Consider the following 27,201-nt stretch of genomic DNA (forward strand, 5'->3'; position numbering starts at 1 on the left):
ATCCACTCCTTCACTGATGAGAAGGGTAACAAAAGGAAACCAACCATTTATGTACCTGATGACATGAAACACACATTTTTATGGAATAATATCACACATTCATGGTACAAAGTTGCAGCTTTCCATCAAATGTGAGATCCTGGATGCTCTGCCACAAGACATGAAACACCAGTTAAGTGCCTTGGGTTTCCAGCACAGAATCACCACCCCTTTCCTCAGCTCTCTTGTCCTGCTCTTTCCAAAGCCCTCATTGCCTTCCAGGTGACTCTTAAATAACTTTTCCTTCCCTTCTGACACTTTCCCACTTATCTCACCAGTCCCTACCCTGATCTAATAAATTCTATTTATTCCTCTTTGTGTTCTAAACTCAGTATCTCATTCCAAAGAATTCCCTCTACAGGGACTGATACAAACTGAGCAAACTGTTCCTATCAAGAGAAGTACTTCAAACATGGAGGCAAGTGTGAAACCTTGAATGAATATTTGTTCCAAAGCAGTGGCAAAGCCACTTCCACCAGCACCCTGCAGGGCCTGGGGGTGCTCCACAGCCCAAACAACTCTTGTTACATCCTTGTTCTGCTGCTGCCTTTGCCACTGGTTTCAATGGACAAATATAGAGGAGGAGGTTATGATTTCTGTTACCACGCTGCACAAGAGCCCTGATCATGAACAAGACTTCATTTGCAGGGCACTATATATAGAACAAAAGACAATCAGTGCTCCAAGGAATTTGCTGTCTGAGACGAGAGACAACACATGTAAATTTTCTACAAGGGAAGTAATGAGATAATAATACTGGCCAACATGAGAAGTGCTAATCATACAGTTGGGATCAAGATTTTTGTTGGCAACACTCTAAGAATTCATTCCAGAATTTTCCAAAAACAACTGTGAAAACAAGCAAGTTGATCCAAACAATATAATTCATCACATTTAAGAAGAGAAATCTAGTTGTTGATACTAACTTTGACTGAAATGCAACTTCTAAAGATTAAGATGCTTTTTTTACTGTATCAGACATAATGCAAAGCTTTTTTTGCACAAAGCAGCTAACAGAGAACAACAGTAAAATTTATGTGAGGGAAAACCTGGATCCTTCATAAGATGTGAAAAATATAAATGTCAGTTCAGCCAATCAATTTTAATTAACTGGAAATCAGAATTGCAAAGACAGACTGCACTAAAGCCTACAGTGTTCACGTTCTGTTACTGATGAAATAAAAAGTAACAGCTATTAAATCCAACTATAATGAGGAGGTAATGTTTAGAACCAGGAAACGTTTCTCATCAGTGGAAAGTCTAAAGAAATGCCAGTAACAAGTCCTCACCTTTCCCGGGGCTGATAATGAGATCGATACTGCAAAGGCAGTGTCAGAAATGTTAGTGGGAAGTGTGGGGGGTTGTGCTTTTTGTTCTTTTCATGTTTTCTCACTCCTAAAAGAGGACGATCATAGACACCTACGGGGAGGTAAAGGCACCTACGTGACTCCTTCAGGGTGCCATTCCAGGAGGATATGAACACATGTCACCTCATTCAATCTGCTCACCTCCTGCAAAAGCCAAGGAGGGAAAGAAGCTGCTCCAAATGGGAAATTTAGACAGAAGCTTAACTGAAGTGCTTCGAAGGAGCCTCGGGCACCATTGTCTATACAACAAGGGCAAACATCTTTTCTGAAACATGTACTGATATTCTCCCTCCTCCTTCCTCCACCCTTTCTGCAGCCCCTGGGAGATGTTTCTCCTCCCACTCTTTACAGTTTCCTTCTGTGTTTTTGTGCTGCTGAACGATCGCGTTGCCCGAGCAACGGCAGCTGCGGAGGGGAGCAGGGCGAGGGCTCTGGCCCGGTTGAGAGCCATCGGCACCAGCCCCTGCTCTGCCCCCGAGCCGTGTGACAGCAGCAGCCTCAGGAGATGAGCAGTTCAGCTGGGCCAGGTGCCTTGGGCTGGGTCTAACCTCTGGTTTAGGTGCTGGGGATGTCACAGCCACCTTACATTTCTGTTCAATTATGCAGATAATAACCTAACACTCAAGACTGTCAGATGAGTAGTTTGGCTTATCGACACACCCAGGTTATATTCACAATGCAGCCACATTTGTTACACTTTAATTCTGGTCCTGATAGCACTCAGACACACACATTAACTGGTAATTAATCTCCAGAATCGGAATAATCCACCCTGGAAATTTCAGATTATTATGCTATGTCTCTCCCACCCTTTGCTCTTTTCACTGTGTATTTTACAATTCAGAAAAGTAACCAGAACAAAAGTGTCTATCAATGACCTTTGCAGATCCACTTCAATATTTGTACTGTGCTTTCTTTTCATCTTTGCTGTCTGCCTCTTGGTACTTGAGCAATATCTGGGAAAATGAGAATGTAGTCTCGCTGCCATTGCTGTGCAAGAAATAATAATCTCTACAAGATGTCCAGCGGAGATTTCTTTTCCAATATTGTTTTATTGGAAGAAATCCTTTTTTTTTTTTTTTCTAAATAGCATTGTGCTTACAAGGTTTTGTGTTCCTACAGTTTATGAAACTCCACGGGTTGCCTCCCCCCCTCTCACGATGGTTTACGATCAAAACGACTGTAATTGGCTACTTGCTGCTCTGCTGATTACAGGAGGGAGGGCTGGGCAGTGCTGCCTGCTTTGCAGCAATTATCACTTTGAACATCAAGTATGGAATAGTCTGTGCTGATATTTCTTAAATAAGCACAGCTACTATGACACTCCACTTTCTTTTTTATTGCTTCTGAAGTAGAAGCACAGTTAGTTAGAGGTTGCAGTTACACACCAGGCGTTAATGGTGAGTTACTGGGAAATGATTTGACCTTTAAAATTTCATTTCAATGTGAGCTTCATTCAGAATTAATTTACTCCAGCTTACCCAACAGCCTTCAGCAGCTGCATGCTTGCTAATCCTGGCCCCTGCACTGTATTTATAGTGCTATTTAAAAAAAAATAATTTAGACTATGTTTATTTTTGTTGAGCAAAAAATAGAGAACAACTGGAGTCAAAGCTCGACAGACCCAACCACAAAAGCTCAGAAACTAATCCTTCGTTTTTCTGCTCTGCTTTCTTCAGAGATAACCTACTTTTCCATTTCCAGCTATCCAACAGAATAGTCAGTGAATATCACCAGAGCAAAATGCAGTCTGGAATTTATGGCTTACTCAGTCCAGGGAGAAGCCTTAATTAATGAAGTCTGGAGTGCTGTGACTGGATGGCAGATTCCATCAATGGATTTGGAATGAAACTATCGGGGTTTCTCAGTGTAACTGGGAGTTTCAAAACCATCTCTCAAAACAGTGTTAACCTATCTAGGACATAGGGAATTGTGCTTGGGAGGTGGTTGGCCAGGTGCACCAGTGCTGCCTCTTCCAGCAGGGATGCAAATCCAGGCTTCACACCAGGAAGGAGGCTCACGGTCCTGGAGTTTGGGGAAGGAAAAGGCATAAGGCCAAAGCCCCTCAGTGTGAGTCACGGATTTGGATGGGATTACAGAGGGCTGGAAATAGCCCACATTTACTGGATTAGGTCACCGTGCTAAGATCATTAACCTGCCCTCAGGGAAGCACTGCTCCCTCCCTGCTGAGATGTAAAGGGTGAGGATAATTGGCCCATGGGGGTATAAGAAAGACAGAAGTGAAATAATGGGAAGTCCTTGAAGAAACAACATAAAAAATTGAATATCCTGATTTCCCTTAAAAGGACTCACTGAATAGCACTTACAGACTCCAATCAATATGAACTCTCATCAATACATTTACCATTTATCTGTTTAGCAATACAAACTCTTTTATAAAAAGTCCTACCTGTGATTTGCATTCTGTAAAAGCTGTGTCACCAATTTTATTTGGCTGTGGATAACTTCAGCAAACCTGACTCTCACATCACATAAGAGCTTTGTGATCAAAGCACGCAAAAAGCTTAGTTATGGCCATCTCTACTCCATAAAACTTGCCAGACTAACATAAAAAAAATATCTCACAAAAACAAGACTGCAATAAAAGTAATATTATCACTTCCTCAAGCTCTAATGAAATGTCTTAGTGGGGAGTGGAGCAAAACCATCTTATATGTGGTAAGGGCACTCACCTGGAAGCAGACCTTGGATGGGCTTTGTACTTTTTCCAGTGAATAATGAATTAAAGATAGGAGATGAATAATGAATTAATTTTAAAACAGAACAACTCCACGAAGCAGGAAGAACAGCTTATGATTTCCTCCCCCAGGTAAGTGTCCTGGCCACTAGGCTATGTAACTAAGTTCACATTTCTTCTCATTCCAGTACCTTTAATCTCTCATTCAGTGCTAATTTCTCCATTAAATCAAAGCTGTGGCTGACCTTTGTGAAGTGTGCATTTGGAGGCTGTGAGTGGAGCACACCAGTCAAGTAGAGAAATAATTAAATCAGCTGGTCAGAGCTTGGCAATAATAAATTGCAGAGGACCATGATGCTGTGTAACTGTACATTTTGTTCATTCTTGAAGTATTTTACAAACTCCATTCCTTACAAAACTGTCCCTCCAAACTTGCTGGGCCATTTACAGATGTCTCTAGCTTTCACGAAATTCTACCTCTTCTTTGGACATAACTTTGGATGTTCGAATATTACTAAAATACACTTGGCTTTTATGGACTCTGGGTCAAAGTGTATTGTCACCTTGCCAAGGAGAATTTTTATGACAGTTTTTATGTTTTTCAAGATGAAGTGACTGAAAATTCTTGAAGTTGCTGAATAAAACACACAGGTCTAAATCACTTTAAATCCCAGTGGCTGATTAGCAACTGAGTCTTGGATTAGGAGACACCAAATTCTTGTGAAGGAAAAAGAGGCACATAAGGTAACACCAGCACAGTCCTCCCCAGAAACAGCTGTTTGCTCCAGAGAGTGTTCATCTGACCCTGCACCTGCATTGCTTTTCATATGTAGCACCATTTTCTACAGCCTCTAAGGAATGTTTAATACAAAACTGCCACTGTTGGCCTACAAGATAGGCCGACAACAGAAGCCTGGGGCCTGCCACCTGATCGTGCATCCCTGCTAGAATTCCCTGCTGCACCCTGGAGATGGCTAGAAAGGAAAAGAATAAAACCTTGTGGTTTGGCCCATCACCATCTTCTTCAATTTAACAAGGCCTTGCATTTCTCAGCTGCTGCAAACATTAAACCAGAGCCATGGAATCACTCTGGGGAGGGTGGCAGTTCCATCTGCACTGCTTTCTTGCATGCTGTCAGCTTTTGTGCACTGAGAATGGCAGTGACTGACCTTTCCATTCATTGTTTTCAAGCTTTTGATCAAAATCTGATGTATGTTACACTGTAAATTGAGTTACAACACACACAGTGTATCTGAGGTCAAACATTTATAATGGGTGTGACAAACAGAAAATGATCTTCTGTCACTCATTACATATATAGGAAACAGCACCAGTAAAATTATTACATCCACCAGCAGAAAAATGAAATGAGAAAACTGAACCTGAAGTTTCAGTAGGCATGGCAATGTATCAATTAATATATGAAATAATAAATCCATTTTCATCTAGCATGGACTGTCCATTTTTCATATGAGGCTGTATTACTACTTGTGAGAGTTTACACCTGCTCTCTCTATTCCTGGCATACAAAGCATATTTGGCCACGCTTTGGGATCCCTTGCTTATGCCTGGGATTTAATTATATCTCAGCTTTGAACTTCACAATGCAAGTTGGTCACAAGCAAAATTCTAGAACTTCATAATTAAATTAAATTATATAATTTGGAAGAGAGACAGCCACTGACCTCTGCTTTCATCCTGTGTGATGCTCCCAGACTCTGGAAAGAGCTCTCCTATGGAATTCAGCTGCTCTGCATTTCATATTCAGGAAGTGGAGAAGTCCGTGGTCACTCGGGTGTTGCCAACCTGAATTAAGGAGAAGATCAGGTGTCAGTAATAAATGTTCTAATTCTGTTATAGCAATAATAACAGTCTGGGCAGCTAAAACCAGCTCAATCTGGGAAACAATCATTTTATGCTCCCTGCACTCCTTACCAACCCAAGAGTCTGCAACACTGAACACCCTTCAGACACCACTGAACTGGCCAGTCTTTGATAGATTTGAACCACTCTCGAGGCAGCAGTTCTAATGCTCAGTAGAATAAGTGTATCCTTAATAACACCTGCATAGATTACAAGCTCTTCAGAGCAGTAATACTTCAGGAGCATTTGGAAGCATACCACTAAGTGGCAGGCCTAGCTAAAAAAAAATATTTAACACTAATTTATTTCAGCAAACATCTCTACACTTGTATATTTAACCTAAGGGTTACACTCATAGGACATATTATTCTGCATGTTGAAAAGTGAACTTGCAGACCTTTCCTTGTTTCTCATCCACACAATAATTTAAGTATCCATAGACTTAAAATCCTTCTCGTTTAACTGAAGTTCTCTTGTGAGTCCTAACTCTGCAGATTTATCCATATAATAAAGGTGACCCAGCAGCTTTTAAAGAGTGCCAAAATGTGCTAAAACTGAAACAAAACAGCAGTAGCTACATCCAGCTTCATTACAGAGCTATCTGCTATCTGGGAACATGCAGCACAGTGACAACAGCGAGTGACATTCAGTGTTCTTCCTGTTGATACTGGCTGTGGGCTGAGAGCTAAAAGGAGGCTCTGCCAGCAGGCACCCAGGGAATGTGTGACTGCAGACTGTCTTCCTTTCCCTCTCCTAACAATCCCTCTGGGCTGAGCTCTCCTACTGGCTCTTACAGTGTAATGTGCTCCTCAAAGCAGACAATTCCCACAGCAATCCAAGGAGCAGGTGCAGCACGTAACCAAAGCCTACCTTTGTTCTAGGCTGACACTTGCTGTGTTTTGGCAGGATTTGTTAGATTAGCTCGATAATCATACTTGCACTATGACTGCAGTGATGGCCCAGCAGTGAAAAACCCCAAAAGACCACGCCTTGTGCAGTCTCTCCCTCCAGCACTACAGCAAGGACACACCCGAGGTACCAAAGCAAGAACAGAAAGGAAGGTGGATGCCTGCCATTTCCACACCATTCCAGAGCTTTCTTCTACACTGAGAATTCACTTTAAACAAAATGCAAACTTGCACACATTCTTAGGTGGACATATTAAATGTAAAAATAACTGATATTTGGTGGCAAAATCTTTCTCAGCACTGTTTGTGATGCTCAGCGTTTCCCACAGTTCATACAGAGCTAAGAGGATTCTTCACTTGCCTGCTGTAAGTGCTCCCTCTGCTGTTATGCAGAGCAACTACCAGAAAACATGTTCATCAGCCTAGCAAGAGGTGAATTTTCAAACACTCCATCCCGTGAGGGGAAAATCGATACAATTTTCTGAGATTACTTTTCATGCTTATTTTCTGCACAAGCAACTGCTGTCTTATTCCACTCTTCCAAAGTATTGGTGGTATCATTTAGAATAACAATGCAGCTAAGGAAAAAAACCAAACCAACCCATATTTAAATATCCTGCATTTGCCCTAAAAAACCTTTTTACTATTCTTATTAAGCATACTGCAGAATCATTCCCTGATTTCTAAGTGGATTACAAATCCTGAGTGCAAAAAAAATAAAGGTGATGAAATTAAAGACCCATAAGGAAAATAGTGTTTATTTTAATTTAAAAAGCCTAAGGGCCAAAATCCCTGCTTACAGTCAAAATCACTTCTGAAATGCACAATAGCAAGAGAATGACTGGGGAGCTGCAGGCACTGAAGTTAAGGGCAGTTTACTGGAGCAAGACACAAAAAGCACAGTAGATGCAAATCACCACCTGTGGATGCAGAAACCCTGATTTTCAGGGAAGGAAAGGCTTTTATTCAGATCACATTATAAACTAGGAGTGCTGAATCCAAAGTCATTTATAGGCTGGAATGTGGGTTGAGTTAAAAATTCAGGTTTGAAAGTTTGTTATTCAAGTTTTGCTGTGTTTACTTTCCTTGCCCATTTCCTCCAATAGCCCAAACCATCCTTTCTGTGATGGGTTGAGATAAAAGACAGAGCTGTAGCTCCCAGAAATAAAGTGTGGCTTTCTAATCCACTGTTGACTCAGACAGTGAATTAATGCAGTGTTAGAACATTATTCAACAAAAGGAAGTAATCTTATGAAAAATCAAATACCAAGATCATTATGTATTTGTGTATTTACTTCTCCCTTTCCACACCATAAAACCCCACAATGATCATGACCAATTTCCCAGAACACTGTGGAAAAGCAAGTGGCGACATTAAAATCTAACCTTTTACCTGAAAATATATATACATAAAGAACAGGGTTTTTTTCCTGTAAGTAGAAATCTCATAGAATGAGAAAATCAAGAAACACTGGAAGAGAGGGTAACCTGAAAATCCTCCCTTAAAATTATCTGAAATACGGCCAGGAAATATAATAACATGAAGAAATTTGGCATATTTGTATTCGCTTCAAATGTTTTTTGTACAAATGTGGCCACAAATATCACCGGTAAACCCAAAATAAATACACTGTAGAACACTCATGAAAGAACAGGTTAACCTGAAGAAATGAGGTATTAAAAACAATCCAGCTTTACTAATGTGTTCTGTAACTTTGTGCTGAGGTTTAACCCCAGCTGGGAACTAAACCCCACAGGGCCACTCGCCACCCCCACGGTGGGATGGGGGAGACAATAAAATAAGAAAAACTCAAGGGTTGAGACAAAAACATGTAACACTTGAAGCTCCTTTTTACTCTTCCACCCTGGAGGAACTAAAGTGTTGTCTACCCACATCGTGTTTGGTAATACTTCATGCTTGCCAAGGTGGCCATAAAGCACAGCTTGAGAAACACTGTTTCACATGATGATTTAACTACCAGAACAAGGATGATTTCAGCATCATCACACAAGGTGGCTTAGAATCTCAGTTTAGAACTGAAATATGGGCTAGAGCTGAACAACGCTGCTTCTCTCCACAGAAATCTCCCAGCAGAGAGGCACCCATTACATCAATTTAATACTAGACTGCTCTGGGTGGGGTTCACCAGTTCAAATAAATCTACACTGGATTATGAAAGAGTATCTCTGAAACCTTAATGTCTTCTCTAAATCAAAAAACACACTTCTAGAAATTCAAATATGATGGTATCCCATCCCACAGAACCAGAAAAACAGAGGTCAAGGGAAGGGATAGGGCTTAGAGTTTAAGCATGTTTTTAGCGTAATTGTGTTTGAAACTGTAGCACTGACACCCACAATGAAATGAAAGAAATTAGTATTCTAGTAATTACAGTTTTTTAAGCCAAGGAAGGCTGTGGAAATCTTATATTTGTGTAGTTTTTAAGTACAGCATAAGAGAATAGAGTCTTAAGCAAAACTGGAGTCTGCAATGCCGTGAGAAAGGTTGATAGCAACCAAAATAACAGATGTTGATATTGCTTGTTTGGGCTATGCTCATATTGATTTTAGGATTTAATAAAAGAATAAACTCCATGAATGCCATTTTGGCTGTATTATGTTTGCAGGGATTTCCTTTGAAGAAAAGGCAAAGCCTCATGGTTTGGGAAGGAATGGAGGATGGGGTTGAGGGTCTTTAAAACATACAGTTTCTGTATGAGAACACAGAAAACAGAACATCCATGATTTGGGAAGAACTAATCTAATTAATCAATGGCCAGAAACAGAAAAGAGTTGTTTCTGTGCAGCAGTTACCCAGCAGGCTCCAGGAGATGAGTTAATGAACTAATTTGTATGGTTTTGGATGAAACTGTTAAAATAGCCTCAGCCAGTACTCATGTAAATAAGTCTTCATTCCGCTAGAGCCTTTCCCATATTCCATTCATAAGCATAAAAAGCACCCAACGAGTAATTTCCAAACCAGTGAAAGTGACTCTCAAAACTCCTTTATTCTTAACCTTCCCATAGCTTTTCCAATTTTAAAAATCTTTGCCCTACGAACCCAGACATAAACCTGGCATCGATCTCGGGGAATCACAGGTGGCCAAGTGCCCGTGAGGTGTTTTTAAACTGCCTCCTCAGGGGCCGGGACACCGAATTCTGGGATTTCACGCTGCAGGGCAGACGTAGGGATACACAGCTCCCTGGAAAACCCGCCGTCCCGAAAACAACAATCCCACCGACAGCCACCACATTGCGCAGAGGAACCGGCACCGACGGCTGAAAGACCCTTCCCTCACGGCAGGGAGGACCCTCCCCGCCTCAGCCGCTGTGAGGGGATGTGGGACCCGCCATCACGGCGGCCCCCTCACGGCAGCTGCCCCCATCGCCTCACGGCGGCCCCGCCTCGTCCCCTCACGGCGGATCCTCCTCCCCTAATGGCAACTTTTCCTCCTCCCCAAACGACAATCCCCCCTCGTCCCCTCATGGCAGCTTTTCCTCCTCCCCAAACGACAATCCCGCCTCGTCCCCTCATGGCAGCTTTTCCTCCTCCCCAAACGACAGTCCCGCCTCGTTGCGTCATGGCGGCTCCTCCTCCCCTCACGACGACCCCGCCTCATCCCCTCATGGCAATTTCCCCCCGCCCCTCACGACAGTCCCGCCTCCTCCCCTCATGGCAGCCCCTCCTCCTATCGTCACCACAGTCCCGCCCCGTCGCGTCATGGCGGCTCCTCCTCCCCTCACGGCGCTCCCGCCTCTTCCCCTCACGGCGGCGCCGCGGTGCACTGTGGGAGCCGCGGTTCCCGCCCCCCGGCCCCTCAGCCGGACTACAGCTCCCAGCGCTGGCGGGCGCGGCTCTGCCGGCGGGGCATGCCGGGAGCTGTAGTCCCGGCGCCCCTGCCGCCCCGCCCGCGGCGCGCAAGGAAACCCCGTGCGCCCGGACACGGCCCTCTCTCTGCCGCGGCCGCCATTCCGCGAGCAGCGCGGGCACCCCGCGCCCCGGCCCCGCACCGCCCGCACAGCCCTCATCATGCAGATCTTCGTCAAAACCCTCACTGGGAAAACCATCACCCTCGAGGTGAGCCGCCGCTGCCTGCCGGTGCTCCGGGATGCGCCGGGAGATACCGGGATGCGCGGGGAATCCCCGGGATATGCGGGGGAACGGCGGGGTGATGCGCGGGGAAACGCCGGCCCTGCGCTGCCCGGCGGGGTTCGAAAGGGCCGTGTTAGCACCGGGGGTGTGCCGGGAGCTCCGCGTGGTTCCGCGGCTTTCCTGGGCTCAGTAAAAGGCGAAGCGCGTTTTGACTCTCTTGTTCCGTTTAATTAAATAGGTCGAGCCTTCTGATACTATAGAAAATGTGAAAGCGAAGATCCAGGATAAGGAGGGTACGTTCAAGAGGCACTTACTCATTATTATATAGTGATCGAAATAAATAAATAAATAATAAATATAATATATACTATTTATGCTATGATATAAACTCCTACATTATATTTTTTATATATTATATTGATATATATCTGTCTTGTGGACTGATTTATGTCCTGCATAGATGTAATTGTCTGCAGCAATTTTTTTTTTTGTTGCAGCATGTTCTAGTGCACGTTCCTCATTTATTCCCGGTTTGTGTCACCCTTAGGCATCCCTCCGGATCAGCAGCGGCTGATCTTTGCTGGGAAGCAGCTGGAAGATGGACGCACACTGTCCGACTACAACATTCAGAAAGTGAGTAGGAGAGGCAGGAGCTGGCACAGTCACAGTCAGAGCTGAGTCAGCTTTGCTGCTCAGCCTCAAAACTGTTTCCAGTATCTTCAACCAAATCCATGGATTTAGGGTTGGGGGGCAGTATTGATGCTGGGGGCTTGGGATGTCACCTTAATAGCAAATAATCCTTTTAAGAGCTTTCCTAAGTGCCTGGCACTTGAGGCCTGCTTTCTCTGGATAAAAGGAGCAAGCCTGCTTAAATGCTGCTCTTGCCTTGAGACAGCATTCTGAGCCTCTTTCATGTGCCTTACTAACAGGAATCAACCCTTCACCTTGTGCTAAGACTTCGGGGCGGTGCCAAGAAAAGAAAGAAGAAGTCTTACACCACGCCCAAGAAGAACAAGCATAAGAGAAAGAAGGTTAAGCTTGCAGTGCTCAAGTACTACAAGGTAGGTAGAAATAGGAAACTTGATGAAAACTCAGCTCTCAGCAGAGCTTTTAACTGCTCTGCACAGAGCCTGGTGTATTTAATATTCAAAGTCCTTCCATCTGCAAATATCCCATCTGCTTAATGAAAGAGAAACCCACTGGTGCAGCTGGGCACTTCTGAGCTTGCATTAACTGTCACAGAAGCTGCTTTGCCAATGAAAAACAGTCAGAATTCTCATTACTGCTAAAGGTGTTTGAGAGATTGTCCCTGTTTGCCCTTCCCAGGTGGACGAGAACGGCAAGATCAGCCGCCTGCGCCGGGAGTGCCCGTCGGAGGAGTGTGGGGCTGGAGTCTTCATGGCCAGTCACTTTGACAGGCACTACTGTGGCAAGTGCTGTCTGACCTACTGCTTCAACAAGCCAGAGGACAAGTGAATGTCCCCCACAATAAAGAGCTGACCTTCTGTACGGTTTTTAAGGGTCTCTTTTTCTGTGGTGCTGTGTTTCTTCTCTGCTCGTAAAGAGAAAAACCTGCAAAGCTTTGGGTGCTGCCAACTGGGATGAGGTGCTTTCTAAAACTGAAGCAAGCAACTTGTTTTAAATAATAAGGGGTACCAGTTGCAGAGGGGGGAAAAAACAACATTACAGCTAACCTTAGGAGTGGTCTCTTAACATAAGACAGGACAGTAGTTCTGATCTGGAAAAAGAGGAGCTCAGGAGGTCCAGAGTCATGTCTACAAGTGGGTCAGTGCTAGAGAAAGGGGGAGCTGAAATACTGTACAGCACCACCGAGGGAGGGGAAAGAAGATGGCTCAGCTATTTTGGAGCCAAAGACAGTCATCAGAAATATTTATACCATGATGGCTTTACACACCTGAAATGCTTGTACTTACTCCTCTAGTTTGTCCCATGTTCCAGTGACATAAGGTGGTTGCTTGACATGATAGAAAGGCAGAGAATTTCAGATATAAAATATACCTAAAATGCTCTGACATAAAGAAGAGGTGTAAAGCAGCTCCTGTGCATCTCTGAAAGTTCATTTAATGTTACCAGTTACAGGCCAGCCAGGAGTATAATACACATCCCTTAGTGTTCATGTATTCAAAGGTCCTTTAAAATCCCGGGTCCCAGGAAGTTGTCTGTTGAACTTCTGTTTCTTCATAACAAATAATATCATCCCCAACGTTGAATTCCAAATTCCTGTCCAAACTCAATCCACAGTCCATTCCTGCTTTTATTACCTGGGCATCATCTTTATGGTGCTTCAGTGATGATAAAGATCCTACAAAGAGAAAAATGCATCATAAAGGGAGCCCACCACCAGCAGAGCACAAAAGTGGTTTGGTGCAGAATTTATTGCAGAATTCATGTTGTCATGTTGGTGGCAATTCCACTTACCTTTCCAAATAACATTCCCGCTGCGGATTAACTTGAACTTCATTTTCCTGTCCAGCAGCCCCTTGTGTACTCTGCATCCAGCCACTGGAATCTTGTTTTTCCCCACTGTTACAGAGAAGGTGTCGAGAACAGAAGCTTCCCCTAAAAGAAAAAAAGTTGTACGTGGGATTAACGGACTGGCACGAGGTATAAGCAGGCTGCATTTTTCCACTTGCCAAGCTTTACCCCAACAGAAAAGCAGTTACAGAGGAGTATAAAAAGAATATTTGATACAACGGGAACTGGAGAATAAAATTCAGGCCACATTGTGAGGCAAAAATCTATCAGTCAATGCCAACTCACCTACTGTAGTCTCCACCACAGCTGGGGGCAGTCTGCTGTTGAGCTCCTCTTTTAAGTCGTCTATAAGTTTGTAGATGATGTTGTGAAGTTTAATTTTTATTCCCTTTTTATCAGCCAGCTTTTTAATATTGTCATTGGCTTTCACACTGAATCCATATATAACACCTGATAAAGGAAACACTTGTCAAGTGATGACTACGAGAGATCACACTTTATAAACAGTTCAAAGTGAAACCCTGCAGCACGGGGTAGAATTAGGTGGTCAGCAAACCAAGGAAAGCATTTTACTCCTGCTTCCTTTTTAAGGAATTTTACTGATTTTACAGCATTCTACTGCTTCTTCCACTAAGGCACATCAACTGCTACAGACCTCCTATCAAAATAATGGCCTAAGAAAGTCCTCATGGAAAGGTCCCTGAGGACAGAACTGGAGGTATCAATGCAGAAAATAACACACACAGCTCACAGAAATGACTCAGACCTGCCATTCTGGGGCTGGAAAAACAGCTTGGTTGCCCAAAGTAAGCTGGAAGTGAATTCTAGATCACTCTCATCCACGTGTGGGCTATGGCAGGTCCAGTGACCTGCCCTCTGCAGCAGGTGGGAATTACAGGATACAAACAGGAAAATCTGAGTCAGCCTTAGATCCAGTGGCCTCCCTGAGCAAAAGGAAATAATTTCCCAACCTACTTTTCAAGCTTTGCCCTGTTTGAGCATCACACAGCAACCTGAGGGAGCAGTCACAGTTTTAATCTTAACAATTCAGCTACTACTGGCATGGCAACAGCACTTCCAGAGTCCTTCCACTTCCATGAGATTTCCAGCCTACACTAGTCTGATGTTCAAAGAAACATTTTTAAGATACATGTAAATTTACCTTATTGATGCTGCTAATTATTGTTAAATCAAACCTGACTGAGGCCTCCCCATTTCAGTAACTGAATAATTTCAAAACTGCAAACTGATTTTTAAACACACCATTAAAGGCTTCAGCGAGGCTCAGATCGTTTTCACTGATGTCTCCCATTCCAAAGTGGACAATGTCCAGTTTACACTCATCCTCACAATCATAGCTGTCCAGAATGTTCAGAATAGCTTCAACAGATCCATCCACATCACCTGCAGGGGTAAATGGAAGCACTGCTGACTTTGGATATAAAGGAACGTGGAATTATAACTAAGCACATGACAACTCCACGCTGTGCAGCAGAAAGTCTTTTGACATCTATCACTCTTATTACATTTTCAGTAATATGTTAAAATCCATCTAACAACTCTGTTCATTCCAAAAATTAACTGGATAAATACAACAGGACCAGAGGCTCCACATCTGCTGTCATTTTTCGGGTCAAGTTTGCATCATTTTTCGGCTCCTGATGTCACTGCTTGTGTATCACCAAATGTGAGGTCAAACCAAGGTCCTCCTGTCCCACTTCAATACACAATTGTTCTCCATTTTGCTGATGCAAAATGATCATAGTTTGGGGGTGGTGGTGTTATAATTTAGATACACAGAGGTTTATATATGCATGTATATATTTGCATAGGGGTTTACATGTATGGGGTTTACTTCTGAGTTCCTGGGTAGGAGGGTTGGGCTTCTAAGTTTCCTGTGGCTCTGGCCCTGCTGGAAGTGCATCCTTCTGTCCACTGGATGTTTCCTGACACCCCTGCCCTTGCTGAAAGAAGTTCTCTGATCAGTTTTGGACTGACCAAACTTCAGGGCACAGAAATGGTGTTCACAGCTGGCCCCGGGGCGCGGTGAAGGGACAGCACCTTTCACTATGACCGACAGCGTGTCCTCGGCCACCTCCCTCCTGTCCTTGGGCCTCTGGAACAGCAGGTGCTTGTTGGCCTTGTAGAGCACGGCCTTCCTCTGCCTCCAGGTCAGATGGGCCAGCTTCTGCTGCTGCTGCTTGTACTCCAGCCTGTGCTCCTTCTGCTTGGCTTCGATAACTTCCACGTCCTTCTTCAGCTTCTCCTGCTGTTCAACGTAGGTCCTCCAGTCTATCACTTCATGTGCCCTTTGCTGGGCAGGGAGACAGAAACGTTACCTTTAAAACATTGCATCAGAAAACTCTACAACAATGCACTTTCATCCTCTGGCATCTTCTCTACAGGCTCACTCATTTTCCCCCCACACTTAATCACAGATTTTGCTGCACAGATGGCAGAGAATGAGCACAAGAGCTTCCTCCCTGAGCTACAACATGTTTTTATGGTAACTCTGCATTGCAGAAGAGAGTTATCCTTCATTCTTCCACATGGTGTTTATCCAGCTCTCTCTCCTAACACCCATTTCAAGCTGTATTTTATGCATATTCTTCTGTCAGAAACTAGTTCTCTCACTCTAAAGTTGAAACACTGTGGAGATGAGGACAGTCCAGCAGGGGAAAGGTGGAAAACTAAAAGGCAATATGTGAACCCTCATTCCTCTTACAGAGCTCAGGCCCCTTAATCCCCATTCTCATCTTTCAGGGGATCATCCAGGTTATTCAGAATGAAAGCTCTCACTTGTTCTGCTACTCAGCTCCTTCCCTGCAGCGTGAGTTTCCCATGAAAACAGTTCTTTCCGTACCTCAGATTCCACTTCCAGGATTTCATCTCCCGCCGAAGGGACGTCCTTCCAGCCCATGATTTCCACGGGGATGCCTGGAGGGGCTGCATCCAGGGCCTTGCCGTTCTCGTCAAACATGAACCGCACCTTGGCCCAGGTCTTGCCTGCAACCAGAACACAGCCCTTCCTCAGAGTTCCTCTCTGGATGATGGCTGTGGTGAGGGGACTGGTGGAGAGCAGAGGAGAGAAATGACAAACAGAAGAAAAGTGACACTTCTCCCCGTCTCCATGGTTAGTGCAGGCAAAACACAAACCAGGACGGGCCTGTGACCCACCACGGGCAGAGTGTTCCTGCTAATAAAATTTTACAGTGACTCGTAAAACCCCCAAAACCTGCACTGTACTCTTCATTTCTGCAGAGCAGTCCAGAATTAGGCATTTGTGAACCCAGCAACAGACTGATTTTACCCACTATGTGAACCCCCCCCAAAAAACCCCCAAAAAACAAACCCCACAACTTTCTAGAATTCAATTAGTTTTTAAAGAGGGCAGAACACGCCTTGTTCACACAGAACCTGCAAAAGGACTAAGACATTTAAGAGCAGAACGTCACGTCACACACAATTTGCCAAGAACTGTGTATACATTATGACTGTTAACTTCATCATTCCTACTGTTTTAATGGCATTTAAAAAATAAATCTGTTCTGGCATTTTCAACTAAGTCCTGTGCTCACAGGACTTCATCTCAGTGATAGGATGTATTTTCCCCCATCAGTTTAAAACTTCTTTTTCTGGCCCTCGCGCTGCAGAATAACATTTCAAGGCTTTAATTAGAAACACTGCAAAGAAACTGTGACAGCTTTGTTTAGGGAGGTCCAAACCCCCTGAGCAGTGTCCCTGTGTTGTCACAAATTGCTCCTCTGAAGCTGTGGAGGTGCAGATAACTCACCCTTTGCCCTTGTCTTTGCGAGACTCGATCACGGTGCCCTCGACCAGCCCCGTGGCATCTGCCTTCAGCTCCAGCATCTCTGCCAGGGCAACAGTGGCTTCTGCCAGAACCATCAGGTTTTCACCCTGCACGAAACCACACACACAAAAATACACAAAAATACACAGCATTAAAGTGAGATCAGAAGTTGAAATCTTGGTGCCAAATTCCCCCACTGAAAACTCGATGACAGTTACCACCCAGTCAAGACTTCAGGACATCAAAGAGGCAAAACTGTTGGGCTGGGTTTTTCCCTCCACCCCCTTTTTTCTAATTACATCTTGTAAGACCACTGTGAAACTGTGCTCCTGTGATTAGGCCTGTGTTAGGAAAATCTTTATTTACCCTGGTTTGAATTTTTCCCTTCATGCACGGCATTATCACCAGCCTTGCTTTTGCACTGATTTCATACAACGAGCAAACAGCAACTGGGATTAACCTGAAAAATATCCACTGAACTTACAGAAGAAAATCAAGATATTATTGCTCCCTAAAAGCCTGAGCCTCAGAATACATTTCAGAGTGTTTCAAATAATTCTGGTGAGAGCCAGCAGCACTCAGCTCCTGGTGTCTGACACCTTGCCATGAAGAGAAATAATATATTTTGCAGCTGCTAAATAAAAGTGCATCTCTCTGCACATATCAGACACCCACAAACACCACCATTTCTTTCCACCACAACCTTACCTTGAGTGCAGAAATATTTACAGCTTGAACATCGCCCCCAAACTCCTCACAGACCACATCATGAGCCAGCAACTCCTTCTTTACTCTTTCGGGATCGGCTTCGGGTTTGTCACATTTATTGATGGCGAGGATAAGAGGAACTAAAAAGACAAGGAGCAAACTCAGCACCAGCGTAACCAAAACTCGGTGTGACCACCAGAGCTGCTAGAAAAGGTAATGGCCACCTAGAACAAATCCCTGCAGGGTGGACTCTGAGGAGGTACCTCCTGCATTTTTGGCGTGCTGGATGGACTCCACGGTTTGCTCCATCACGCCGTCCTCTGCCGCGACCACCAGGATGACGATGTCGGTGACGTTGGTGCCCCGCGCCCGCATGGCTGAAAAGGCCGCGTGCCCAGGAGTGTCCAGGAAGGTTATCTTTTCCCCAGAAGGCATGTGCACTGTGAACAAAGGGACATGGAACAGCTGAAAATCAGCGCTTCACCCAGCTTTATTCGATGCAATCAAGCGTCGCTCCTTTGAGAACTTCTTTAATACCAGTGACAGGTTTTAGGCAGACAGATAACTTGGCATGGAGGTGGGAGGTGCTGCTAAATCCTCAGGAGAGAAAAAGCATCCTGGGATCCTCCTTAATCCAAAAATAGTCTAATTTCAACTGTGCAGACAATTCACTTCTAAGTTCCATCTAAGTAATCCTGACAGTTATCAGCAACAGACACATCATCATGTTACAGTTTCCTTCTTCACCGCTTACACAGCAACTGGTTTTGTGGCAGCCTTTTCCCCCAGTGACCTGGCAGCAAGTCAGCCAAAGTAAACTGTGTCCAGCATGCCCACGTGCAGCCGGGTCTCACCGAGGAAAGCCCCGATGTGTTGTGTGATGCCTCCCGCTTCCATGGAGGCCACCTGGGTTTTGCGCAGGCTGTCCAGTAACGTCGTCTTCCCGTGATCCACGTGTCCCAGGATGGTGACAACGGGGGGCCGTGGGGTCAGCACTGCTGGGTCTGCAGGGGGCCTGCAAGGACAGCACAAATGCCAGAACAATTCTGAGTGACAGGCATGCCCACGTGGCTAAAGAAGAGCCACTGTGAGTATTGTGATTCCTCCTCCTCACAAATCCCAGCTGCACCACAGCCAGCCCTCCTCGTGCTCAGTGCTACTGAATTAATACCCTGAATTAATGCAGCAATCCAGGGTATCAAAGAATTGGCTTTTCTTCAGAGTGTGGCATAGAAAAACCCCACCTGAAACCAAGTAGCAGTTTTATGGCTAACTAAATCAAAACAGTAAACTTCACATTTTAAATATTATCATATTGTGACTGTATCGGGGATTATCAACACCCCATCACAACAAAGAAAGACAGGACATGACAAACACCTGCAGGAAGAAACAGGAGATAAAGAGCCAAAAAGAGCAGTTCCCAACTTGCCTTTTCACAGCATCTGTGTTTTTTCTTTCCTTCTCCTCTTTCAGTTTTGCTGATTTGTACTTCATTCCTGACTTCTGAACAATCATCTTGATGTGGTCTTCATACAAGATGGAATCTGGCTCCAGTGAATCCAGGTCAACGTCCGTGTACAGCAGTGCTTCATAAATATGGTCTGTGGGAAAGACAAAGGCATTTAACAATGGCACCCTCAAAAACATGTGGGACAAAAAAAAAACAAACCCAGTTCATACAGTGTAAGATTTTGTCATTAGTGGTTTATATTGTGCTGTTAAGTTTCATTCACAAAGCACTTTTCCTGTAGTTAGATTGATCTAAAAGTTCCTGCTACACCACATACTTGCAGAGAAGAACTTGATGCAGAAGGATTTACAGAACCTGAGTGCCTTATCAAATACTATCATCTTATTTTTCCCTCAGATTTTCACACCTTACTTTTCCATTAAACCCCCCAAAAAGAAAGCAAGGGAAACTCATCTAAACCAAACAGCAAAGGAGTGACTGAAGGAGGAAGGAAATCTGATAATTCAGATCATTTGCTGCTTTCTTTGGTAGCAGAAGCACAGAACCCACTGCAGCAGTAAGAAATCGTTACATGCTGACCTAGGGACCGTCAGAAAGGTACAGCAAGACATGACAGACTTTTCTGCTTCTCTCCTCATTGCTGAGAGGGAAATTTGCCAGAAAAAGTCCCCAGCTGGATAGGAAGAGACTGGAGATTGGCATTATACAGCTGCAGAATTATTTCAAATGTCAAGAGGCAAAGCATGCCAATAACCCCCCTAAAATATAATTTAGAACTGGTCAAGCAGAGCCACCATATAGCCAGGAATGTTCACGGGGTCACAGGAACAAACCTACTCCTGTGACCCAGTTGTCTGGGCAGTCACTTAAAGAGGGAAGTGATTCCAGACAAGCCTCACCCACTCTGAGCTAATTAAACCACTGTTTCAATGAAATAGAAATGCTCCTGGACCCCAGATCCCTACTCCCAGGGCTAGATTCCAGGCTGAAGGTCTCTAGTCATGAGTTTTTAACTCCCAGGGGTTCAGCTCTGACAAACCAGGGTGCAGTGTTTTCCTTCCCAAGTAATTTAGCCCCTGAGAGCCCCAGGCACGAGGAGCAGCCCCCCTGGATCCTTTCTGCTGGAGATGGGAGGCAGCCCTGGCTCCTTCCCAGTTAAATGTCTGGCCCGGTGATTTGGACAGCCCAACTTCTTTTGTGTGTACCAACAGCTCCTTTGGGATGGGACAACCTCCCTGGCTAAGGGAGGGATTAACAACCACTAATTAACGCCACTAAAGACACCTCTGCCTCTCCCACTCGTGGAAGAGGTGGGGCAGCTCTCACTGCTTCAAGCCCCAGAGCAGCCTCTCACCTATGTCTTTGCCCATGGCTCGTGCCAGTTCCTCAATAGTCATCTTCTGCCTTATCTCCACTTCACCTCTTGTCAGGGGGAACTTCTTTTTCTTCTTTTTTGTCTCCTACATGGAATTAGACACGTATATAGGAACACAGAGCTGGCATAAACTAGGGAATGACAAAAACAACATTAAAAAGACAGAGGTCTCAAGCCATAGGAGGTGAACACATCTTTTTTACTAGAACACCAATGAATTTAAATAAATAAAAACGACTTACACATCACAATGGACATTTAAAACGTGTAGCACGCAGCACAACTTTTTTTCATTTTTTATTTTTCAGATTGAGGGCAAAAAAAAGTCAACAAAATCATTTTCATGTTTGGGTTTTAATAATTTCTTCCTGCCTCTGCAAAATTCACAATGCTACCGGTCTAAGTCACTATTTGAGAGGGAATCACAATAAAGTCATATATTAAGCACATTTTGTCTGATAAATTTATAACAAATTCTCTATATTCACGAATAAAGCTCTTCAGTTTTAATTTAAAAGTTCAGGCTGAGCTCCTGCACTTTTCACACAAACCCAGGGATTACTGGGCTTTGGAAATTACCTCCTTTGTGGCCAGATGTCTGCGCTGGGCTAAGGCAGCACCGATCACTCTGTGGTTTTGGCAGAGCTGTGGGCGCAGCAGGACGGGGCACAGGGGGTGTGCAGAGGCCTGCACAGGCTTCCATTGTGCCCCCCAAACCTTCCTGCAGGACAGGGCCCGGAGCTGCCTGCAGGCACCACGGAGCTGCACCAGGCTCTCCAACCTCAGCACCAGCCCTCGGTTCATCTCCTCACTGCAAACACAAAGGGCACACTGAGACCAGGAGCTGAAACGTGTTCTTCCTCGGGATAAAACGGACAGGAACGCAAGGCACAAATGTTATGGTTCCAAACAGGCTTTTTAACACTTAAAAGAGTGAACTATTTAGCAACTGTTCTGGTTTTTCTGTTTCCTCCAGCGCTTCCCCTTTCTCCACTACCCTACTGCAGACACAGCGATCTACTAAGAGCTTACAGATCTTTCTTTGATATAAACTACTATAAACTACTCTCTTTCACTGATCTTTGATATAAACTACTAAACCCTCCATTTCGGGCTCTTTGACATCTGCTAGAAGGAAAGGGACATTTGCACTCCTTGTGCAACACTGACAGAGTCACCCAGGTGTGAGCTACCTCTCTAAGCCCACGAAACACACCTGCAAAATGCTCTTTACCTGAGCATTTAAAGAGAAAAGCACCACTCAAAGACCCTAGCACTGCAATAACACCAGTGCTGTCGTGTGGACAGAGATATCCTTTGAGGATAAACCTTGGCTCAGCAACCAGGCTTCCCAGGGTGCTTCTGCCAGATCATCCCACATCTTGTTTTAACCATCTTAACTTTGGTTTGAGCCTTTTTGCTAATTATCCCATACAACAATGTCCTCCTTTGAACTTCTCCTGTTGCTCAGAGCTGCCAATTCTGCACTGGCCCAGGTTGCCCAGAGAAGCTGTGGCTGCCCCTGGATCCCTGGGAGTGTCCAAGGCCAGGTTGGACGGGGCTTGGAGCAACCTGGGCTAGTGGGAGGTGTCCCTGCCCATGGTAGGGGGTGGCACTGGATGGGTTTAAGGTCCCTTCCCACCCAACCCATTCCATGATTCTGCTGTGCCCAGGGTGCCTCTCCCAGGTGTCCCGGCACCACCTTCCCGCAGCTCCAAAGGCAGGGAACGCTCTGGGCTCCCCTCAGGAAGGCTGCAAGCCCTTCAAAACCTCCCTTGCACCCGGGTACCTGCGGGAAGTGACCCGACGACAAACTAACCAACCAAAACCAGCTACTTTGGGGTTTTTTTTGTTCCCTTAAAGGGGCTGAACGTGTAAACCCGAGGAATCTCGGACCTGCCACAAGACGCTGCCTACAAACACAGTCAACACAAGGTCAAGGCCACGCCGGACCAACCCACAGCGGCGAGACCCCCCCCGCGAGGCTCTGCCTGTGGAAACCCCCTCCCGGCTCCCGGGGGTCCCGCGGTGGGAGCACCCGCCGCCCTCCTACCCACCGTCCTGGCTAATCAATACCTGTCGGCCGCGGCCCGCCCTCCCCGCGGTGGCAGCGCCCTTCTCCGAGCCCCCGGCTCGCCCACCCCGGCCCTGACAGCGCGGCTGAGGGAGGGAGGGGAGGCACTGAGGGCAGAGGAGGGACCGCGGACGCCCCGGCCGCCCTCACCCCGCGCTGCCCCTCACGGCCGGCGCGCCGCTCTCTGCGCACGCGCCACGGGGACACCGCGCAGGCGCAGCGCGGCCGCACCCGGGCGGGGGCGGGGCCTCGCCTCAGAGGGGGCGGGAATTCCCCTCACGGCACAGAGTTGCTCTCGGCTTATCCCCGGGCGTCGGAATTTGGTTTTTAAACCTATATATATAAGTAGTAGAAAGTATATATATATATATATGTATATATAAATATAAATATATCTATACGCACGCACACATATATAAAAAAATTCGGTTTTCTCCTGCCGGGAGCTAGCAGTTTTATTTTCTTTGCAATGTCCCCCCCCCGCCCAACCTCCAGTTTAAAGCTTTTAACGTGGCTGATTTATCAGCCCCGTCTACTTTGGTGTCTCTAAAATAACGCCACTTAATGGACCGGGAAAAGCAAAAATCTAAGAGGAAGGTCTATGAATGAAAAATCCTCAGTGTTCCCTGGTTAATGATGGTTGTAAGACCCGGGGATAATCCCAAGGGTCCGCTTGGGACAGCGCTGCAATCCCTGCCCAGACACTGGAAACTGCGTGTCACGGCCATAAATTCCTTTATGTACATTTGAGCTGTGCATTTTACACGCTTTGCCCATAATGTGGGACCTGGGGTAGTTCACACTGGTAGTTTTATACCCTCCTGAGCAGTACCTACCTGTTTTGCTGCTCTCAGTACCTCAAGTATTTGCTCATTTATGATGCTGAGTGTTGAAAAAAAATAAATGTTTTGAATTTCTGAGGTACCAGCTGCTGGTGAATGCTCCAGGTACTGGCACCTTGAAATGCACAGGGCCCTCACACGTTTCTCCACAGGTACAATGGGAAAAATCACCTCAAAATAAACCAAAGTAAAAAAAAAAAGAAAAAAAGAAAAAAAGCTTAAATATGAAAAGTTGTGCAAAGGCATTAAAAGCAACTAGCGTGGGATCATATTTTACCCACATGTCTCTTAACCACAGAGTCATCCTGCTTTCATTTAAAGCTTTATTACAGATTGCCCGTTTTTCTGAAGGGCAAACTGAGAACAAATATAGATGTCATAGGTCGGGACGTTGGTTTGGGTTGCAGAAATATTTTCTGCTTAACTCTGTGGCCGTTAACGCTTGGCTTTGTCCCTCAGTGGCAATTCCTGATTATTATTGGAAGCCTTTAAAAAAATTTTAAAAAATTCAGGTGTCTCATAAAGTTTACCTTACTTTGATTCCTTTTTTTTTTTAGCTTCGAATTTTTCTTAACTTCCTTACTTAGCAGCAACGTTTTCAGCACAATATATAAGCAACCAGCCAGAACCTGAAATCACAGTAAGGACATGCAGATAAAAATGAATAGGTTCATTTAATCTGAGAGAAAGATCTGGCTTGAAACCAACATTAAATACAGTTCACAGCGGGTGTGTGTCGGAGCAACGTGTAATCTCTGAGCGGGAGGTGGTTTTAAGAGACATGACATACCTTGAGCTGCGCGGGAGGGGAGGTGCGGGTGTGATGGAGACCTTTTGTTCCCCCGGCGCGGTGGGAGGGCGGCAGGAGGCTGAGCCCCGGGGGGTTGTCCCTCGGTAAATTAACTCGGATTTATGACATTCGCCCGCTCCCCGCGCTCGCCGCCGCTCCTGGGCGGGCTCCCGCGGCGGAAGGGGCGGGGGAAGGGGCGGCGGGAGGCGATGGCGGCGGGGCCGGAGCTGCGGGAGGCGCTGGAGCGGCGGCTGCGGGACCTGGGCATCGCCACCGTCACGGCCGAGCACCCCCAGGTACGGCACAGACCGCGGGCATCCCGGGAACCCGGCGGGGAACCCGGCAGAGAACCCGGCAGAGAACCCGGCAGAGAACCCGGCAGGGAACCCGGCAGGGAACCCGGCAGGGAACCCGGCAGGGAACCCGGCGGCAGCGGGGCGGGATGAGGCCCCGAGCGCGCTGTTCAGGGTAGTTATCAATGGGGAACTTCAAATGCAGGGCCTGGCAGAACATCTGGGCGTTTGTTTTGGGATCGCACTGACCGCGCTTTTGCCTCCAGATTTCCCCTTTTCTCCTCCGGTTCCTCAGCAGTTTGAGGAGGTACAACCCACCCCGCTCCTTCCCCTGACACCTACAGTATCCAAGCTGCCTTCCAAACTTTTCCTCGCTCCCAGCTGAAAGCACACGTGCCACGTCACTGCCGTGTGTGTGCAACGGAGCTGCAAAGAGCACTCTCAGAGCTGCCTTAAAGTGAGATACTGCTGTATGACAACACAGAAACATTCACATTCTGTTCAGATTTCCTCATAAGAGGGTACAGCTTTTAGGCCAGATGGAACATTGGGTATTGTCTAAGTGTTTAACAGCAGGTACCTGCCAGGACACAGCTGGGAGTCTAACAGGACATAGAGTCTCACACCACCCCGGTGCTGTTTTCCAGGTGCTCACCGTGGAAGAAATGATGCCCCACGTCCAGCACATGAAAGGAGGTCACAGTAAAAACCTGTTTCTTAAAGACAAAAAGAAGAAAGGGTTCTGGCTGGTGACTGTCCTGCACAACAGGCAGGTCAATTTAAACGACCTGGCTAAAAAGCTGGGCCTCGGCAGCGGGAACCTCAGGTTTGCTGAGGAGAACTCCATGCTGGAGAAGCTCCGGGTGGGCCAGGGCTGTGCCACGCCACTCGCCCTCTTCTGTGACCAGGGGGACGTGAGGCTGGTGCTGGACGCTGCCCTGCTGGAAGGGGGCCACGAAAAGGTGTATTTTCACCCCATGACAAATTCTGCAACCATGGGATTAAGCCCCGAGGACTTCCTGAAGTTCGTGAGATCAACAGGCCACGACCCCATCATCCTACACTTCGATGAAGATGTCAAATAGTGGAAATTCACTTTTCTACTACTAGACATAGATCTGGTAGTGAAAACCTGGTGAAAATCTTGTTACAAATAAAAAGAAGGCTTACTCCTTTTTCATATTTTTTTTCAATTGTATAAGTTTATATTGGATAACCTAGTGAGAAAAAATACTGTCTGAGTTATTAGAAGTTTAGCAGTGTTCTTAAAAAGACATTTGCAACATGTATGCACTAAGTATAAACTTAGTGTAAATTAAATCATGTCTGCACTAGGTAACTAGTAAGTATAAAAGGCATTATTTAAATAATTTTATAATCTTTGTTAATGGAACAGATAAAACTGGAACTTCCCAGGTGCGGGACTGGCCTTGAAGGTTTAAACTTGACATCAGGAGAGGGGAGCAGTGAAAGTGAGGGATGGAACCTGAAGGTGATGGGGGGTGAAGGCTTTTGGATGCAGCCTAATGAAAATGTCATTAGCACCAGCCAAGAGCACCAGCAGCAGCTGAGGTGAACAGAAATCAAACCCACAGGAGCAGGAATTAAAAACACATCAAAGGAGTTGTGATCTTGGAAGAATGAACAGTTACTATTATCTGAGTAAGAAAAAGTGTCTTCTAGGGCAAGGCAAGTTCCTTCACCCGCCTCCTTACCGTGGTTTCCTGCGTTTTGGAAGGATCTGGCACCTGTTCTCAGAGCTCCTGGAGACAGAACATTTCACCATCCAGAAGTTTAGATTCCTCCCTCCACCTTGTCAGACACAAACCAACCCCAGCTATCATGGGAATCATCTCCAGTGGGAAAGAAGGGACCTAAAAATGCTGCAGCTGTAGGAAGAGTCACTAGAAAAACATCCAGTAACATTTATCTTGCCCTCTGCCGGCCACTCACTCTCCCTCCCCCTACAGGTTTCTTCTTTCTTCTACCCCAAAATCCCTTATCCCTTAAAAAATGAGTAGTAGATTTGACTTGTCAAGGGTTTTAGCTCTGGAATGTTTTAAATGTGACAAATTGATTTCAAGGCACGTGCCCAATCCTAGAACCTGCACTGCCTGAAGTGTAACTATTTTCATCCTCGGGGGAAGGGGGGGATCCTGAGACTTGGCTCAGCAAAAATAACCCCCAGGCAAAGCTAAGGCTTCAAATAATACATCTGTCAAATCTGTAATGATTTCTTTTTGTCTTTACTTATGAAATTAGCATTGTTTTCTTTGTTTTTTTTTTTTTTAAATAAAAGTATCAAAATAGTGTACACTTACTTAAAAGCTACCCAGGTCTACACAAATCCCACAGAACAAACTACACACA

General features: G+C 45.5%; 3 protein-coding genes and 1 long non-coding RNA gene across 6 annotated transcripts in view; 2 read left to right on the top strand and 2 right to left on the bottom strand.

Moving 5' to 3' along the window:
• Nucleotides 1-5,906, bottom strand: part of LOC127473463 (uncharacterized) — a 37,206-nt gene extending 31,300 nt beyond the window's left edge. The window contains exon 1 of the long non-coding RNA XR_007905467.1: nucleotides 5,790-5,906. This is a non-coding gene — a long non-coding RNA (uncharacterized LOC127473463). The remainder of the gene's footprint in view (nucleotides 1-5,789) is intronic.
• Nucleotides 5,907-10,789: 4,883 nt separating this feature from the next.
• RPS27A (ribosomal protein S27a) lies at nucleotides 10,790-12,482 on the top strand. Its single transcript, XM_051793098.1, has 5 exons — nucleotides 10,790-10,953; nucleotides 11,207-11,261; nucleotides 11,516-11,601; nucleotides 11,898-12,029; nucleotides 12,295-12,482. The coding sequence occupies exons 1-5, from the start codon at nucleotides 10,906-10,908 to the stop codon at nucleotides 12,442-12,444; spliced, it is 471 nt and encodes a 156-aa protein (XP_051649058.1). The 5' UTR covers nucleotides 10,790-10,905; the 3' UTR covers nucleotides 12,445-12,482.
• Nucleotides 12,483-13,030: 548 nt separating this feature from the next.
• MTIF2 (mitochondrial translational initiation factor 2) lies at nucleotides 13,031-24,985 on the bottom strand. 3 transcript variants are annotated; one of them, XM_051793096.1, is made up of 14 exons: nucleotides 24,539-24,985; nucleotides 21,412-21,643; nucleotides 20,812-20,917; nucleotides 19,416-19,587; nucleotides 18,838-18,998; nucleotides 18,247-18,423; nucleotides 17,984-18,123; nucleotides 17,258-17,382; nucleotides 16,328-16,532; nucleotides 15,526-15,778; nucleotides 14,728-14,868; nucleotides 13,750-13,914; nucleotides 13,408-13,548; nucleotides 13,031-13,291 (listed from the first exon to the last, which is right to left on the bottom strand). In XM_051793096.1, exons 2-14 carry the CDS (start codon nucleotides 21,634-21,636, stop codon nucleotides 13,122-13,124), a joined length of 2,181 nt encoding a protein of 726 aa, XP_051649056.1. In that variant the 5' UTR covers nucleotides 21,637-21,643; nucleotides 24,539-24,985; the 3' UTR covers nucleotides 13,031-13,121. The 3 variants fall into 3 exon arrangements, with proteins under 3 accessions (XP_051649056.1, XP_051649055.1, XP_051649054.1); XM_051793095.1 differs by lacking the exon at nucleotides 24,539-24,985 and adding an exon at nucleotides 23,743-23,886; XM_051793094.1 differs by lacking the exon at nucleotides 24,539-24,985 and adding an exon at nucleotides 22,909-23,050.
• On the top strand, nucleotides 24,740-26,013 carry LOC127473460 (prolyl-tRNA synthetase associated domain-containing protein 1-like). Its single transcript, XM_051793097.1, has 2 exons — nucleotides 24,740-24,834; nucleotides 25,479-26,013. The coding sequence occupies exons 1-2, from the start codon at nucleotides 24,748-24,750 to the stop codon at nucleotides 25,914-25,916; spliced, it is 525 nt and encodes a 174-aa protein (XP_051649057.1). The 5' UTR covers nucleotides 24,740-24,747; the 3' UTR covers nucleotides 25,917-26,013.
• Nucleotides 26,014-27,201: the final 1,188 nt, after the last annotated feature.

The sequence above is a fragment of the Manacus candei genome, unplaced genomic scaffold (genome assembly GCF_025592945.1).
Source record: "Manacus candei isolate 608988 ecotype Guabito, Panama unplaced genomic scaffold, ASM2559294v1 h1tg000035l, whole genome shotgun sequence".
Classification (NCBI taxonomy): Eukaryota; Metazoa; Chordata; class Aves; order Passeriformes; family Pipridae; genus Manacus; species Manacus candei.

Bases quoted from the DNA above. Each gene is read 5' to 3' on its own strand.
- RPS27A (XM_051793098.1), top strand. From the start codon at position 10,906: ATGCAGATCTTCGTCAAAACCCTCACTGGGAAAACCATCACCCTCGAG. The intron at 11,602-11,897 runs GTGAGTAGGAGA...CCTTACTAACAG, and splicing joins CCGACTACAACATTCAGAAA to GAATCAACCCTTCACCTTGT. The intron at 12,030-12,294 runs GTAGGTAGAAAT...TGCCCTTCCCAG, and splicing joins CAGTGCTCAAGTACTACAAG to GTGGACGAGAACGGCAAGAT.
- MTIF2 (XM_051793096.1), bottom strand. From the start codon at position 21,636: ATGAACCGAGGGCTGGTGCTGAGGTTGGAGAGCCTGGTGCAGCTCCGT. The intron at 20,918-21,411 runs GTAATTTCCAAA...AATTCCATGTAG, and splicing joins GACATCTGGCCACAAAGGAG to GAGACAAAAAAGAAGAAAAA. The intron at 14,869-15,525 runs GTGCTGTCCCTT...TTACCCCTGCAG, and splicing joins GCTGTCGGTCATAGTGAAAG to GTGATGTGGATGGATCTGTT.
- LOC127473460 (XM_051793097.1), top strand. From the start codon at position 24,748: ATGGCGGCGGGGCCGGAGCTGCGGGAGGCGCTGGAGCGGCGGCTGCGG. The intron at 24,835-25,478 runs GTACGGCACAGA...GCTGTTTTCCAG, and splicing joins TCACGGCCGAGCACCCCCAG to GTGCTCACCGTGGAAGAAAT.